Source organism: Trichosurus vulpecula, chromosome 3 (genome assembly GCF_011100635.1).
Source record: "Trichosurus vulpecula isolate mTriVul1 chromosome 3, mTriVul1.pri, whole genome shotgun sequence".
Lineage (NCBI taxonomy): Eukaryota > Metazoa > Chordata > Mammalia > Diprotodontia > Phalangeridae > Trichosurus > Trichosurus vulpecula.
In genome coordinates this window covers 354,714,633-354,731,763 of record NC_050575.1, presented here as the reverse complement: position 1 = coordinate 354,731,763, position 17,131 = coordinate 354,714,633, and the positions used below count along the sequence as shown (strand labels likewise).

Below are 17,131 nucleotides of genomic sequence, written 5' to 3'. Positions count from 1 at the left end.
TCTTTGCTAGAGGAATGCTGACTGATAGCCTGGTCCTTTCTTACCTGTTTTACACTCTCACAGAATTGTAGAATTTTAAAGTCGGAAGGGCCCTTTCCTGCATGCAATTTCTCCTGAAGCTATTCCTTTCTACTTGGCATCACAAATACTTGGGAGTAGTTGGGGTAAGGGAGAAACTCAAACCAGAGAGATAATGAATATCAATGTCACTTGGACTTTCTGACATACTTTCAAGACACTCAGTAGAATGAGGTTTGCCTGAAAGGTTTCTGCCAGCCATTTAACTGTCACACTCTACTCCTCCTGGTACTAATCCTATGATGTGAAAGGAGAACCTCTGGGATATGTGGTTGTATCCCTGCTTTTTCTCCTTCCTACCACCATTATTTAGGGTGAGACATTCCCCTTAACTCTTTGTATATTGATGTATAATAATCTACATATCAATGTTACCATAAGCTCCTGGGAGTCCCAAAGACTGAGCTGTGAAATATAGGAAAAGTGGGTAGTGACAAATGAATGCTTTACTGTTAACCTCAAATCAGCAACATGGAACAGGTTCAAAGACCCAATGATACCACCTACTAGCAATGTCTCCATGGGGAAATTACAATTTCTATAAGACTTGGTTTCCTCTGTTATAATATCTATAAGACTTAGTTTCCTTCTCTGTAAAAAAAGGATTGTGATACTGTTTCCATACTACATTAGGAATAGGCATACCTAGGGCTGTGCCACTGACAAAGGAGGAAGGGATAGAGGAGGAGAAGAGAGACATGGCTGGGGACATGATGCCATGCCATTGAACTAGAAATGATGAAGAGTTTTGAAGCTGAAAGGCAGAGGGAACATGATGATGTTCCTGTCCACCGAAGGCTGTTGATTGCGGAATGTCAGACCACTGCCATCTGGGCACAGCCTGGAATCTGTTGCCTACTACATTTGAGGGCTTGTGGGGAGAGACTGAAGTTGGGTACACAGTTTTTGATCCTGCGTGAGTGGTGTGAGCAGGTTATATCTAGCTGAACCAAGGAGAGAAGGCATAGCATAGGATTAGTTTTATTGCCATCTTTACAGCAACAAACAGGGCATCTAACTATGGGTGCTGTAGGCCGTGTAAGTGAAAAAAATCCTTTTGCTCAGATGCCTACTGGGACCAACTGAGAACTGAACTACTGAGATAGCTCTCATCTCTGAGATGGGAGATAAGAAAATGATGAATTTCGGCCCTGCTGGGATTTTAGCCTCTGGCCTCAGCTGAATCAGGGAGGAAATGGAAGGCACAATCTGTGTTTATATTTGGATTGTGATTTCATTGGTATAAGAACTTCCAAGGAGGAAACCCTCTTTCCCAATGTAGACTGGAACCAGCTCTACAATTTAGAATCTTAGAGAATTGTCTAGGGGAACTGAGAAGTCTAGTGACAAGCCCAGGATCACATGAATAGGCTGTGTCAAAGGCAAGACTTGAACCCAAATCTTCTTGACTGTGATCCAGCTCTTTTATCACAATGCTATGGTGCATCTCCATGTCTATTACATATGAACAAATGCTTCTGCTTCTATTCATTTGTATTTAATTCCATTAAGTAGTAGTCCTTAACCTGGGGTCCATGACCTTATTTTCAAAATAATTTTATAATTCTATTTTGATATAATTGGTTTCCTTTATAATCCTATGTATTTTGTTTAATTCATTTAAAAAAAGACAACAAGATCCTGAACAAGGAATCCATAAGCTTCACCAGACTGCCAAAGGAATCTGATACAAAAATGATTAAGAACCCTGGCATCAAAGGCTTATCACAATATGTTTTTGAATAAGAAATAGATTAATTAGGAAACATTATTTACCTAGCCGGATGCAACTTTAAGTCATAATTTGATTAGGTCATGTTTGTTAACCTCTAGACCAATGGGAAAGTAACATTTCCACTCAGGAAGGGGTAGAGTTAAAAGGCAGGAGGCAGCAAGCTTTCAGAGGGTCAGAGTTACCCCAGGGCTGCTTCTGGGGTTGAGCGGTGACCATGCCAGGTGCAGTGAATGTTTGATCGATAGCCTAATTGCTCTATAGTAACAAACACAACTCTCCAGTATCCTTCCAAGTGTCTCAGGAAAATAGCATTCACACTATATACCTCACAGGCTTGTTGGAAGGATCAAATGAGTGAATGTATGAAAAGTTCTTTTTTTAAACCGTATAGTGCTACATAAATATAGCTATTGATGTTATTTAAGCCTTGGTCTGCTCCTCTGCACAATGGGGCTAATAATGTTTGCTATGTCTGTCCTCACAGAGACATGGGCAAAGTACTTTGATTAAAATGAAACCATAGTAGATATAATAGGTGGAAACAAGTCAGAAGAGCCAAAGAAACACAAAATAATAGGAAAGAAAAGGGCTTTAGCCTATTTAATTAATACATCACCTTTATTTCATAGTTGAGACCACTCAGCTAGGGAGCAAAAGAACCAGATATAGAATCCAGGTCAGCCAGAGCCTAGTGGGGCATTCCTCTCATAATACGTGCTCCTGAGTACATCTATTATTATTGTTTAGTGTTTCCTGGGCAGGCCTATATTCTTAGCTCTGCCTAAGCTACTAAACAGCCAGAAATTGAAAATGAAAAACCATAACTACCCTTTAAAATTTTAAAATAAACCAGGCCCTTTTAAAATGCCTGAAAATCAGCTATGAAAACTTAAATCCATCACTCTCAGTAAGATTTTGTTTTTCCAGTAAGTTATATGAATTTCATTGTCTGTTAAACTACCATAAGAACATTCCCATTTTTATAGCCATTTAAATTTCATCACACATACCAATATTGAATTTGGGAACTGCTTTTTCATGAAATTAGGCATCTACAAAATAAGTTTGCTTTCCTGAAATTTTACAGGCCTCAAATAGTATATTAATTTGAATGTACCAGAAGCCTGGAAAAATTATTGTGTACTTTTTGTGGACTCAAACCTACCTCCAAGTAGTCACTTGAGCATTCAGAAGAAAAGAACATACTTAACATCACACACCAGTTCTCCCACTCGCAATCTGAGGGGGCCAGTATGGTGCCCACCCACAAGGTAATGATCATAAACATGCTCGCAACCTAAAAATTGCATCTGGATGATTTGTAGCTTGGTTGTTATGGTTTCATGTAAAGAATCAAGGTTATGGGACATAACAATTTATTTCATTTTCCTGGAAAATATCCATTTTCACTTGTGTTCCAGGATGGTGGAATGAAAGGAGACTTGGAGCCAGGCAAGCCTTGGGTGAGACTCTAGTCTCTGACATTTACTACATATATGACCATGGATAATGATGATGATGATGATGATGATGATGATGATGATGATAACCACTAATATTTATAAAGTGCTTATTATATGCCAGGCTCAGCCCTTTACAGTTATTACCTCCTTTGATGCTCACAACAACCCTAGGTGATGGGTGCTGTTATTATCCCATTTGTAAAATGAGGAAACTGAGGTAAACAGAGGTTAAATAATTCTTACCCTCTGTTTGACCAGGGTCATACTGCTAGTAAGTATCTGAGGCTGGATTTAACTCAGGTCTTCCTGAATCTAGGCCCAGAACTCTATCCACTATGCCACTGTCTTATCTGTCAAAGATAAGACATATATATATATATATATATATGTATATATATAATATGTTACATTATATAATAATAATATTTGTATTAGCTACATCATAGGGATATTTTGAGGAAAATATTTTGTAAAACCATAAAGCTTTGTAAATCTTGAAGCATTAGGCATAGATGTATATATACAAACATATACACTTATATATGTGTATGTACACATATATGTAAGGGTATGAACAATTATAATTCATTATGCTTTTGGGAGGATAGCTTCAGAAATTGTGATTTCCTTGGTCCAGGGAACTCCTCGTGAGCAAACTCCCTACTTCAATGCAGATCAGCACCTTCTCTGCAGCTTATGATCTTTGACAGTTGTCTAGGGCACTCAGAAGTTAAGGTACTCACCCAGGATCACAACATTGACAGGATGTGCTAGAGTCAGAACTTGAACCCAGATCTCTCTAACTTTAAGACCTGTTCTAACTTTACTTTTTGTATGGCCCTCAAAGTCTCACATGGCTAATTACTTACATACATAGATGATTACTAAATTTTTGTTGAGTAAAGGAATTCATAGGATCATTGCTACAGAGCTTGAAGGGACCTGAGAGTTAATCTAATTCAACTCCTTTATATTATAGAAGAGAATACTGAGGTTCAGAGATACTTGCCCACGATCAGGAAGGTCCTCTGCTTCTTTTTTTGATGGGGGCAGGACAATTGGGGTTAAGTGACTTTCCCAAGGTCACACAGCTAGTAAGCATGTCAAATGTCTGAGGCCGGATTTGAACTCAGGTCCTCCTGACTCCAGGGCCAGTGCTCTACTCACTGCACCACCTAGCTGCCCCTGGTCCTCTGTTTCTAAACCCATGCTACCTTCCCTACAATTCTGCTTCCCCCAGGTTTATTGAATCTGAATTTCATGCATTCATTCAGAAGATAATATCATTTTCACTTAATGATATCTTCAAAGGCCTTTATAGGCATTTGTACTTGGAAAAATGGTTAAAGAGAGGGCTATCAATCAGTCATTAATACACGATTCAAGTTAGTCATGGTAAAAAGTTTTCTTACCTATGGAGTAGGTCTCTTGGTCTCTTGGACCATGTCATAGATTTCATTTATTGAGACTGGTCACTTGTTCTTGGCCTCATTAACATGATGCTCTGATCAGTTATTAACTTCAGTCCCATCTACCACATCCCTTTTTTCAGCCAGCTATCTCATAAAATGTATTCCATAGCTCACCAAGTATCACAGATGATGGCCAAAGATCAATAGAGATTGTGCTCTGTGTGAACTCATCACAACTACAAATTTAAGGTGCACACACAATTGAAGCTGGGTTAATAGTGTGTTAAGTGTATAGCTTGATAGATTGATGATACAAGGGTCAATATAGTACAATAGGTAGAAGGACATAGGAAGAAATAGGTTCAAGCCCCGCCTCTGATAATGGCTATGTAACCCTGAAGTGCTGGGCCTGGAGTCTGGAAGACTTGGACAATCACCAGCTATGTGAGCCTAGGCAAGTCACTTAACCTGTTTGGAGAAGGAAATGGAAAACCATTCCATTATCTTTGCCATGAAAAGGCCAAATGAGGTCATGGAGAGTCAGACACAACTAAACAACAAAACGATAATCAAGTCCCTTAACATTCAGGGTCTCAGGCAACTAAAACCCTAAGTTATAGATTAGCAGCTGACCTACATGAGTGGAAGGAATTTTAAAACTGAAAATCTCACATACAAATATACTACACACACACACACACACACACACACGTATCTGTATTTATACCTAGGAATGTGTCTGTATAGTCATAATCACCACACATATGTACATGTGTACATATGCACAAAAATACATACAGATATACACACATATACAGTTTAACATATTCCTTTATGTGTGTGTGTATATGCACAGGTATATGTTTCTGTATATGCCCCTTGGAACATGTTATATAAAATGCATATATATATTTGTGCTTATAGATGTTAAATTATATATATGCGCATATTCACACACATGTAGATCTATGATTTCATCAGTGCAGGGCACTGTTCTCTTGTCATATATCAGGAAATAAAGAGGCACAGATGGCTTATTTAGGTAATCATAGCACGAATGTGTTAAGTCTGATATTAGAAAATAACTTGCAGATGTATTTATAAATAAACCTGATTATATTCTGAACCCATAATGTAGAGTTAAATACTAAATAGATATCTTAGTCATCATTCATAACAGCACAGGATTATTTATGGTCATCATGGATCAGAATTGCCAGGGGTGTTGGAGAGTGTTTATTCTGTGTCTACTCACTTTCTGAATGAAGAAGCTGGGCCTGATGGGGTAAAGTAAAGCACCCAGGATCTCACACACACACACACACACACACACACACACACACACACTGACTTACAACAAACCTGGCATGAAGAGCACTGGATTTGGAGTCAGAAGACACATTTTTGGTTTATTCATTCACATACACCTTCCATGTATGACCTTGGCCAAGTTATTTCCTTTCTGAAGGCAGCCTCAGTGGCCACTATAAAACGAAAAGGTTGGACTAAATCATCTCTAAGTTCTCTTTCAACCCCAGCCTATGAAACTACAGTTTGGGGGACAATTGACAAAGATATAAAGTTTACTTGGTACCTAAACTCTGCATCATGAATTCATAATATATTTAGATTTATTGATGAAAGCAACCCTGAGGTATGTTCTAGACTAGGAGATTTGTCATAGATTCCCTCCATGACTTCTTAAATAAGTCATCTCTGTCCGTTTCTCTGTCTGTAAAAAGAGAACAAGTCATGCCTCATTGTTGGTGGTGAGGGTAGTGCCAGGCATTAATTAGAATTATTGAACCATAGTAATATGGTATATAAAGGAAAACGCTGAGCTATCTTTTTCAATCCCCTTGCTTCAGAGCAAAGAATTGTTGAGGTTTCCTAATGCATTTCCTTTGAATGGTTGCTACCATTTAATGTTCATAAAATCTCATGGCATACTTAAATGGAGGAAGCCAAAGAAATGAAAAGCATTATGAATAGTATTAATAATGAACTGACAAAAATCTCATCCATTCTCTTTTCCCACAGCACTTAGGTGTTTTTTTTGAGAGACAGAGTTTTGTAATAAGCAATAGTCTGTGTGCATGAGTGACTGTTTCTATATTGACACATTTGAGGAATGTGCAGGACTGTTTTAGGATTCATTATTAAGCACATAATACCTATTTGGATTATTTTCAGTAGGCAAGGTGAATTCAGTAGGCCCCTTTCTGCATCAGATTTACACACACACACACACACACACACACACACACACTCTCACATCTTATATTTATATTGTTGTTTGCGTGTTGTCTCTCCCATTAGAATACAAGCACCTTGAGGGCAAGTACTTTTCTTTCTTTCCCCAGAGCTTAGCACAGTGCCAGGCATATAGTAAAAACTTAACAAATGCTTGTTAACTGAATCTCATCAATATATAGCAAGTATTACATCTAGGTAACTTTTTTCCTCCGGATTCTATACTCTACCCTCCTAGCAGGAAATCTCTATCTTTGCCAAGACAAACAAAGATTTGGCAGAGAATAACACAGCATGGGTAGTTATCAGTGTAAAGTCTCAGTGCTACTTTCTTGTTATTCTCACCTTCCTTTTGAAATTTCCTCTGTCATCTTCTGCCTTTGGGTAGGGTATTTTTTTCATATAGAGCCCCATGATTGGTTTTTTCAAACCACAGGTAAAGAATATAGACATTTAGAGCTAATGGGACCTAGCAGATCATCTGATGATTTTTCTAGCTGTAGCTCAAAGGGGCCTCACATCCATTAATTTTTTTAGATGCTACCCCAACACTTGGTTCTGTGCATTCCCCCTTACTTGTATATAAAGAAACTAAGCCCCAGATAAATTAAATGACATGTCCAAATTTGGAAAATTGGTTAACGATAGAGCTCCTGGGACCAAAACTGAAATTTCTTTATCCATTGCTCTTTCCATCACAACACATTGATCTTCTTCATGTCAGATTCTTAACTTTAGCATTCACATTAAAAAGGTAATACTGAAAGGAGAGAAAAACGTATTACAGTGGATGTCTGAAAACATTTGCTTCATGTAGGCAGACACTCTCAATGTGTTCACTAAAAGGAAACACATGCTACATACCCTTTAGATGCCATTGGCTTCCCTATAGAGGAGTCTTCTGGTTGGCATGCTGTGGGCAGCTTGGCAAACGTACTGAGACTGAGCTCAGGGGTGGGGCATCCTAATTTGATTACAGGCAGAGGTGGGGACTCACCGGCACTGACAGTGATAGCTTCAATGAACTGTTCTCTCCAGCTGTTAGTCCCAACCACAAGAGCTAGGTTCGTCTTCTTAATAAGTTTGTCCACAGTACTCTAGAGAGGTTGAAAAGAATGAGATAATTACAGCTGGGCTGGTTAGGTCCTCAGGAAATCTAAGACCATGCTGGTTTAAAACTCCAGAGTTATGGAAGAGAGAGCAGATGTCAGGCTCAGAACAAGAGTGTTGACTTCAACTGCCATTGTGATTCTGCATACAAGCATGGCCCCTAGTTCAAAATGTACACAAATGGAAAATTGTTCCTGGCACCCGGTATGAGAATACTCTACTGCCTAATGACAGATGGATACATATTAAGAATGGCCTCAGTGATTACCATGATAGAAGTCAAAACACCTCATCCATTTACACTGAATGGCATTGGGGATGCTTTGTGAACTTTGTGTTGTCTATTGTTCCATTACCCCTCTGCTGCCTGCAACTGATGGAATAGTGTGTTTTGCTCAGTAATATGGATCTCATAAGAGGCCAGAGTTGGTTGAAAATGATGAATCCAAAGAATTTTTTATTCTGTAATGAAGAGCATCAAGGTTACTGTGTAATCTACAGCAAATGGAGCTTTCTTTTACCAGCTATTTTGTTAACCTTATTGTTGTCGAGCCATCGCCTTTATATTTCCTCCAAAAAAGTCTCTGTGCTTTTTAGAAGTCGATCTTTTATTTTATTTCCATCTATCTTTTTTTTTTTTTACCACTGGCCAGCTTTATACCCTTGATTTTTTAGACATGCGTCAAACACTTGGTTCTGTAAAATTAACACACTCCAGTTGTCAAAAGGTCAATTTTGTCAATAGCAGCAGCCAAGCAATCTTCAACTAAGAAAGCGGGTGATCTACACACAAGACTTTTGATCACACAGACTATGGCAAGAGGGCAGGCATTCCTAGCACAGCAGGGTAGCCTTTTCTGGCTCAACTACGTCAACTATTCTACCCAGCCACCAAACTTACTGTCAGCATGTCCTCCAAAGCCCACTCATGGCAAAGAAGCACAAACACACACACAACTTGGACTTAGTTCAAAAATTTACGACTTTTAATGTTGTGTTGACTATGTATGAGCTATCTGAGGAGGGATAAGATGTTACGAAATAAGGGGAACCCAGAAAGCATAGTGGTAAATGGATGCCTCGTGTAAAAAAGGCAAAATCTTCAACTGAGAGCCAATGTCCCAATGGTGATGGGCAAGTGGAAACATGTAATTTATACTGTAACTTGAAACAATCTCTTAAATTTGGGACGCCCTCTGTGTCTCTGTCTTTACATAGACTTCCCCTCAAGCCTGCAGTGCATCCTTTTCCTCATCTCTGCCTCTTAAAATCCTTAGCTTCCTTAAAGGTTTAACTCAGGTGTGCTCTCCTACAAGAAGCCTTTTCTGATATCCTAGTTCTGAATCTCTCTCTGTCATCAAATTTTCTTGTGTGTCTTTATCTTTTTTTTACATAGTGTATCACCCCCAGTAGAATGTAGGTTTCCTGAGAACAGACGCTATTTTTCACTATTTGTTTTTGTGTCTCCAAACCTTAGCACTATACTTTTCATACAGTAGGAATCTAATAAAGGCTTATTGTATTGCATAGTATTAATGTAAGTTATTATTATTATCTATCTGTAGAAAACACATTATATAAACAAGCTTGTTAAAACTAGCTTAACAGGCCCAAGAGTATTTGGTTAGTCTGTGAATGGATTCTCTAGCCCTGAGTTAATACTATTAATAGTAACAATAAGAGCTTTCACTACTGGCAATCACAAGATCAAGGGATAAGCACCAGTGTATTCTGTCTTGGATTAATCCATCTCTTCACAAATAACCATGGCATTTAGGCTACTATCAGGTCAAATCTCTATCTACTATTTTATAGAAGTGAACCTGTTGCTTACCAGACCCAACAGACATATCAGAGTAGTCTGGGCAAAGCTTTCAGTTATGGAGTTCTTAACCCATAGTCTCTAACTTTGAAAAAAATATATACATAACATAACATATATGTGCATATATGTATGTATATACACATACATGTGTGCATATACATATATGTACATGTGCATATGTGTGTACACACATATATGGATAATATATATGAATAACAATTGTATTTCAATCAATTGGTATCCTTTGGAATCTTACACATTTTATTTTGTGTATTTAAAAGCATTATTCTGGGAAAGGGCCACAGACTTCATCAGATTGCCAAAAGGGGCTATGTCACAAAGATGGTTAAGAACCCTTGGTCTATAGGCTGAAGCCAAAATGGAAAGCAGTTTGGTTAGCAGAGGGTTACTAGTGTATACAAAAAGCTCTGATAATTGGACTTTGGTTCCTCTTGTATTGTTCAAAGTATTGTTCAAAGAGCAAAGTCTTGAGAGAAAGGAAACTTTTTAAAATATATGCAATCCAGGGCAGTTATTAATAGAGCTTAGTTTGCATATTTATATCCAGGAACTTTATGATACTCAGGGCTATTCCTGGGATTCAATTGGCATATATACCCCATGGCCATGTGGGAGGGGGACATATGGAGGTAAATTGGTGATTATTGCCAAGTCTCTTCCACCCTAGGTTTGGACACTGTTAGAAGGGAGTATCAGCACCTTGGTGATTAGGATAGCTCACTCTGAGCAAGGGGAGTAAATCTGTGCCCTGCCTTAGGGCACAAAAGACAGCAGATAGGCCACAGGGATGTACAGATTTGCTTCCCTGGTGAGACTTTGGAAGATTTCAGCAAGGTCTTTAAGAAATTTGTTACCTGAAAGCATTATTTCTGGAGAGAACTGTACATAACTCAGACTTCTCATCTCTTCTCTGAGATATTATTAAAGACCTCTTTAATTTATATTCCTTTCTCTAGTCTTCCTATTTCAATTCATTGTCCAAACTGCTGTCCAAATACTCTGCTTAGATCATTCTTTCTCAAAAGCCTTCAAGGGCTACCCATTATTTACTTCTTAGCTTGACATTCAAGACCTTCCACAGTCTGGCTCTAATATAACTTTCCAGCCTTATATGACATGGCTCTCTTTCATGGAATCGATGCTGTAGCCAAAATAGGCTACTCCTCATTCCCTGAATTCATTCCGTCCTTGGTTACCTCTGTACTTTTGCTCATAGTATTGCCTGTCTCTAGAAAAACTCTGTGTTCTATTAAAATTCTTTCTATCCTATCCATTTCATGTACCCCAATTACCCATGATTCTTCTCTGATCCTTCTATCCAGAAGTAATTGCTTGCTCTTCTGATCTCTCATGGAACTTTATATCTTTCCCACTTATTTGATGCATTCTAACTTTTTATAGTAGGGGATATTTGACTTATTTCTCCCATAAACTTCATGGGAAAGGTTTGACCTTTTAAGTTTCCAGAGGGCATAAACTACATGTTATCTTGCTTTGTATCTCACAGCAACAAGTACCATGCCTTATATGTAACAGGATGATCCATAAATTCTTTGGTTTTGAACACTCAAGTCTAAATATTGTTGTTTTAAGAACCATGCTGCCATTTCACTGATGTTGCTTGGTTCCTAAAATGGCCTTAAAAAGAGGAAAGTATAGATGAAAGCAATATCATGGCAGAGATAGCCAAAGCTAACAGATGAACAAGATAAAAGTAAAATGGTCCTCTCATCTTTAATAATGTCTACTTTTCTCTGACACATTTTCTCATATTTCTCTGAATCCCTGTACAGAGAATAATCTTTTAGATTCCATCTTTACCTGCTTATTTGAATCTTTCCCTGAAAATTATGTTATATAAATTCACCTTACAGTCTTTAGAATGTTTGATAAGGTACTTTTGCTTTTCAAATCACAGGCTTGGATTTAGTCTTGCTTTATCCCCTCACCACTAACAGCATATTCCCAATATTCCTTGTAAGCCCATTGTGAACTCACAAGGTGGCAAGTACCCAAGGTTCTATTTTACTATTTACACTGCTGTTGCTTGCAATTTGGGCAATGTGGTCAATGGTCTTGGCCAGGAGGCTTCCAGGAAGCCAAGAAGCCTATGGGGGAGTCTGGCTTTGAAGTGGCTGTGGTAGGAAGTGTACCTTGAACTCATAGGACTCTTCAATGATGACTTCCAGTTTGGTATGTTCTCCAAGGATCGGGCGCCCCATTTCTGCAATGCGACGTTCCTCTTCCTCTTTGCTGGTCAGGGGTTGCTTGTCATCACATTCCTCTGCAAAACGGAAATAGGAAAATGCTGAAGAACATGGTCACTTTCATTCTGGAACCCTGGCTTCTGGGAAAATAAACCTGGGAGGAACAAAACCTCAATTGCCATGTTTTCAGCTAAAGCAGTCACTTGTATGAAAGTATGAGACCTAGAAGGTTTTCCTTTGCAAGGGTGAAGTCCCCACCAAGATCCCTCTTTGACACAGCCTGCTTTAAAGCAGGGCTCCTTAAACTATGAGTTGTGAGTGGAAAAAGTTTAAAGCCCTGCTTTAAAGGACTAAGAAATGACTTCACTGAAGTATAAGCATTTCTATTTCCTTATTCACTAAATATGGTCAAGCTGCTTGTGGAGAGTTTTAAAATCTTGATCTCACTATGGATGTTTATTCCAGATTTACATCAGGATATTACCCTATATTAACGTTAGTTGAAAGTGACTCCACCAACTCTTTGTGGACAACAAAAATGAAAATACTATAGAACTAGAGAAATGGTGCAAGACAAGATATATTCTCTACTTCAGTGTTCTAGGTGGTCATGAGAGTTTGGAGCACCAAATATGCCCATGCTATCCTTTCCATTCCCTCCTATTCCTTTTCATTCCATCTCATCCCATCCCATCCCATCCCATCCCATCCCATCCCATTCCATTCCATCCCATCCCATCCCATCTCATCCCATATCTCTGTTGAAGAAATCACCTAATCTCCTGGTATTATTCAGAGCTTTGAGGGCTGTTAAGAAAAGCTTTATAACACTTAGCCTGCAATTATTAAGAGGGAAGATGGTATTCTTTGGGAATAAAACATTCATTCCACCTGAGAAAGGTGATTTACAGAAGCCATCCATTTAGGGTGTATCATGATGAGATTAATGGGGAAAAATGTCTGAGCACAGTTTACTTTACTTAGGATGAAGATTAGTGGGCTGAAATCAAAGCTACAAAAGTCATGTAAATGTAAAAAAAGGAGGGACAGGCCCATGAGTCCTGAGTCCCTCATCCCCCAGGTCAAGAAAGGAAAGTAAGCCTATTTTCTTCCTGTGAATAAAGGTGGAAAATGCAGGTATTCTTATGCAATGTTAGGCAGCATGTGAAACTCATGGTCTATGTTGGTCTCACTTGCTCCAATCACACTGCCTTTCAGTAGGAGCCTATCAAGAATAGATACTTTTGAAAGGAAATAGCTTCTTGCCTAGGGTTACACATGATGAGTAACTTTGTCCTTTTCTATTTAGGTAAAACATCCAGCATTCTCTCAATACTCCTTTCCATTGAGAGGTCTCCAGTTTTACTTGGAGGTACATTTCACTGAGTTTTAACTCTTTTTGTTCTCAAAGGGGCCACTTAGGACATAAGCCTAGGCCAGTCACTTCCAGATGAAAACAGGCTTCAGGTACAAGACTGGCAATGATTCCAGGAAGCAGATGGGATAAAAAACATGTTCACCATTTTAAGAAAAAAGTATATCAAGTGACAAAACAAAATGGGAAGTGAAAGTAAAAAATAAGCATGTAAATGAGTCTTATGAAGAATATATAGTCATGCCTTGCTGAAAGGATTTTTAAGCAAGTCTTTAAATCACTCAGGATAAGAGCTCTGAAGGCAGCTAAAAGATAAATGAGCAAGGGCCTCCTGTGACTGAACTTTAATGTAAGGCAAGGAGGAGAAACAGGAGTTTTATGGGACCTGGGAACCCAGAAAGGGGATGTTTAAAGAAGGCTCATGTACATCTTAGTAAAGGGAGAGATTAAAGTGATGATGTAGAAAGAGATTTTCAATTCCCATTATTTTTGTTCTGTGTACCTATGGCAATAATTACACATTTAATCACACATCAATAGTGTGGTTCTTCATGGCAAATTAATGAATTGTGTTTGCTAAAAACTGGAAAAACGTGGCGCTCTCAGAATTAAATCTGGAAGGGATCTCAAGTCATTTAGCTAACCCCTTCACTTCATAGCTGAGTAAACTGAGGCTAGAGAAGTTAAATGACTTGTCTAAAGTCACACAGTTAGTAAACAGCAGAATAGGATTCAAATGCATGTATTCTGAATCTCAGCTCACCTTTCTTTTTTCCCCCTCATTGTATGCATTGCTCCTTGGTTCCTTTCCTTGGACGAAGAAGGAATATCATTTGGATTCTGATTTGAAAGGTGGGGCCACTACAGGAGCCTGCTTAATTTGGTCCCTATCATAGAAATTCTTCTATAATTTTCCAGATAGCTGTTTTCAAAAGGGCTGCCCTATATAATATTTACACTGAGTATCATGCTGTCTACTCTGGTGAATGATATTAGAAAAACATTGTTTACTGGATTTTTGTACCATGCCAGAAGAGAAATTACTTGTTTCTATTCCTGGTTGCACTATTCTCCTAGCCATGCCTTACACTTTTGTTTTGACTCCCTGCCTTTGCTTCTTCTACCAGTTCCCTTCCATTTTTCACCTTCAACATCCAATTTCCACTTCTTTCATGGAACATCTGTTGTCCAAACCTACTGAAAATGTGCTTATTCTCTTCTCCTTTACTTTTTATTTTTCCAATCTCATTGGGCACTTCCTCAACATAACACTGCTTTGTTTAGTTACCTTTCTTTTTCAGTCATTTTTTCCATTGTGTTCAACTCTTTATGACCCTGTTTGGGGTTTTCTTGGCAAATATAGTGGAAGGTTTTGCCATTTCCTTATCTGGTTTATTTTACAGATAAGGAAGCTGAGGCAGAGTTAGTTGACTTGCCCAGGGTCACACAGCTAGTAAGTGTTTGAGTCTAAATTTGAACTCGAATCTTCCTGATTCTAGGTCCTGGGATCTATCCATTGTGCCACCTAGTTGCCCCATATTTCTTTATGCATATCTTACTCCTATCTGGGCAATGTTTCTTAAGGGCAAGACCAGTCTGTCTTATACTTTTAAAAAGCTGTCTAATTTTTTTTTTGCTTCCCCTTCTTCTCCTTTTGTTCTCTTCTCAATTGTTTACAATCTGTTTCGTGACCTCCTTTCTGAACTGAAACTGTTTTCTTTAAAGTTACCAAAAAATTCTTAGTTGCCAAACCCAATGGACTTTTCTCGATTCTAATCCTTCTGGAACTCTCTGTGGCATCTGACACAGCTGGCCACCACCCTCTCGTAGATATTATCTTCTCTCCTCTATGGGTTTCTGTGATATTGCTCTCTCTTGGTTATAAAGTGGGCACTAAATAAGTACTTGTGGATGAATTGATTGGTTCTCTCCCTCTCTGAATGTTCCTTCTCTATCTCTTTTCTGTATCCTTATTCATATCATGTGTCCTAATATTGGGGTATTGCCAAGGCTCTGTCCTAGGTACTCTCCTCTCCTCTCTATGTTCTAGTGACTTCATCTGCTTCCATTGGTTTCATTATCTTCATGCAGATAATGCTCAGAGGATATATCCAGCACACATCTCTCCCATGACTTCTAATCCTGCAACATCAACTGCCTATTGGACATCTCAAACTGAACATCCTGTAAATTAAACATGTCCAAAACAGAACCTGTTATTCCCTGCCCCCCCAAGCCTACAGCTCTTGCAAATTTCTCCATTTTGTTGAAGACAACATTATCCTTCTAGTTACCCAGTTTCAAACCTTGGAATCTGCTTTCAATCCTCTCTCTCCCTTACCTCATATATCCAATTAGTTGCTAAATCATCTGGATTCTACTCAGATGACTCCTGGTTTATTTCAATCCCTCATCAATTATCCTCTGGACTATTGCAATAGCATCCAAACTGGCCTTCTTGCCTGAAGTTTCTTTTCTGTCTGACCCAGCTCCACACCGCTGCCAATGTGGTATCCTAAAGCACAGATCTAACTGTGTCACATTTCTGCTCAATAAATTTCAGTGAGTCATTATCTCTAGGATCAAAGAAAAGTCCTTTGGTAGCCATTTAAAGATCTTCAAAAACTGTCTCAAACCTACTTTTCTAGCTTTGTTATATATTACTCCTCTTCATGCACTCTACAGTCAAATACATTCCAGTTCCCATTTCTTCACCCTTTCAAAAGCTGTACCTCGTACCTAGAATGCCCTTCCTCATATAATCTCTTGTTTCCTTTAAAGCTTATGTCAAATGCCACTTCCCATGATTCCCCCAGCTGCTAGTGTCCTCTCTCATCTCTAATCACTATTTAATTATTCTATATCTACTTACATATGTACACTGAAACCAAGGGCTGATTTTGTTGTCTTTATATCCCCAGTGTGCACCGGCACACAGTAGGTGCTTTATGAATGTATATTTGGTGATTATATGGAGTTCAGGGCCATGCACGGTATTGACACTCAGTATCTGTTGATCATTTGATTGTATTATTTAAATTACCATGTGACCTCGACAAACCTGTTATCTTTTGTGCATTTTTTTTCCTTTATATTTAAAGGAAATTCCTTATTTCCTTGCATTTTTTTCCATATAAATATGATCATTAAAAGAATAGAAATTTAGAGCTGGATGAAACCTTGGAGGTCACCTAATCTAACTTTCATTTTACCACAAGGAAATTAATATCCAGGGAAATAAAGGCCACACAGATAATAAATGTCAAAATGGTGATTCAAATCCAGCTCTTCTGTCCAAAATGTGAGTTCTTTCAATCATTCCACCAAAGAGCATTTACCATTTGACAAGAGTGTCATAAAGGTTATGGAGACAGTCAGTCATATTTGCAAATATATTGCAATAGCTTAGAAAAATGTGGTAGGAATAACCTAAATTTCTGCTGCTGTAGAACAGAGCTATGATGATATGAGCTCCTTGAGGGCAGGGCTAGTTTTTGCCTTTCTTTGTGTCCCCTTGTATCCTTGATGCCAGTCACAGTACCTGGCACATAGTAGGTACATTATAAATGCTCATTGTTGAAAAAAAAGTTTTTTCAATTTTCAGTTAGACTCTTGACATTCTTCATGTAATGAATCTTTAGATGTGAGAATT

The 17,131-nt window shown here is 38.4% G+C and overlaps 1 protein-coding gene across 4 annotated transcripts in view; it reads right to left on the bottom strand.

Moving 5' to 3' along the window:
• Positions 1 to 17,131, bottom strand: part of SLC8A1 (solute carrier family 8 member A1) — a 490,734-nt gene that overhangs the window by 46,797 nt on the left and 426,806 nt on the right. For all 4 annotated transcript variants that reach the window (XM_036752241.1, XM_036752244.1, XM_036752242.1 and 1 more), the window contains exons 8-9: positions 12,051 to 12,181; positions 7,939 to 8,038 (exon numbers count right to left, since the gene is read on the bottom strand). In XM_036752241.1, coding sequence (XP_036608136.1) covers positions 7,939 to 8,038; positions 12,051 to 12,181 — 231 coding nt within the window. The remainder of the gene's footprint in view (positions 1 to 7,938; positions 8,039 to 12,050; positions 12,182 to 17,131) is intronic.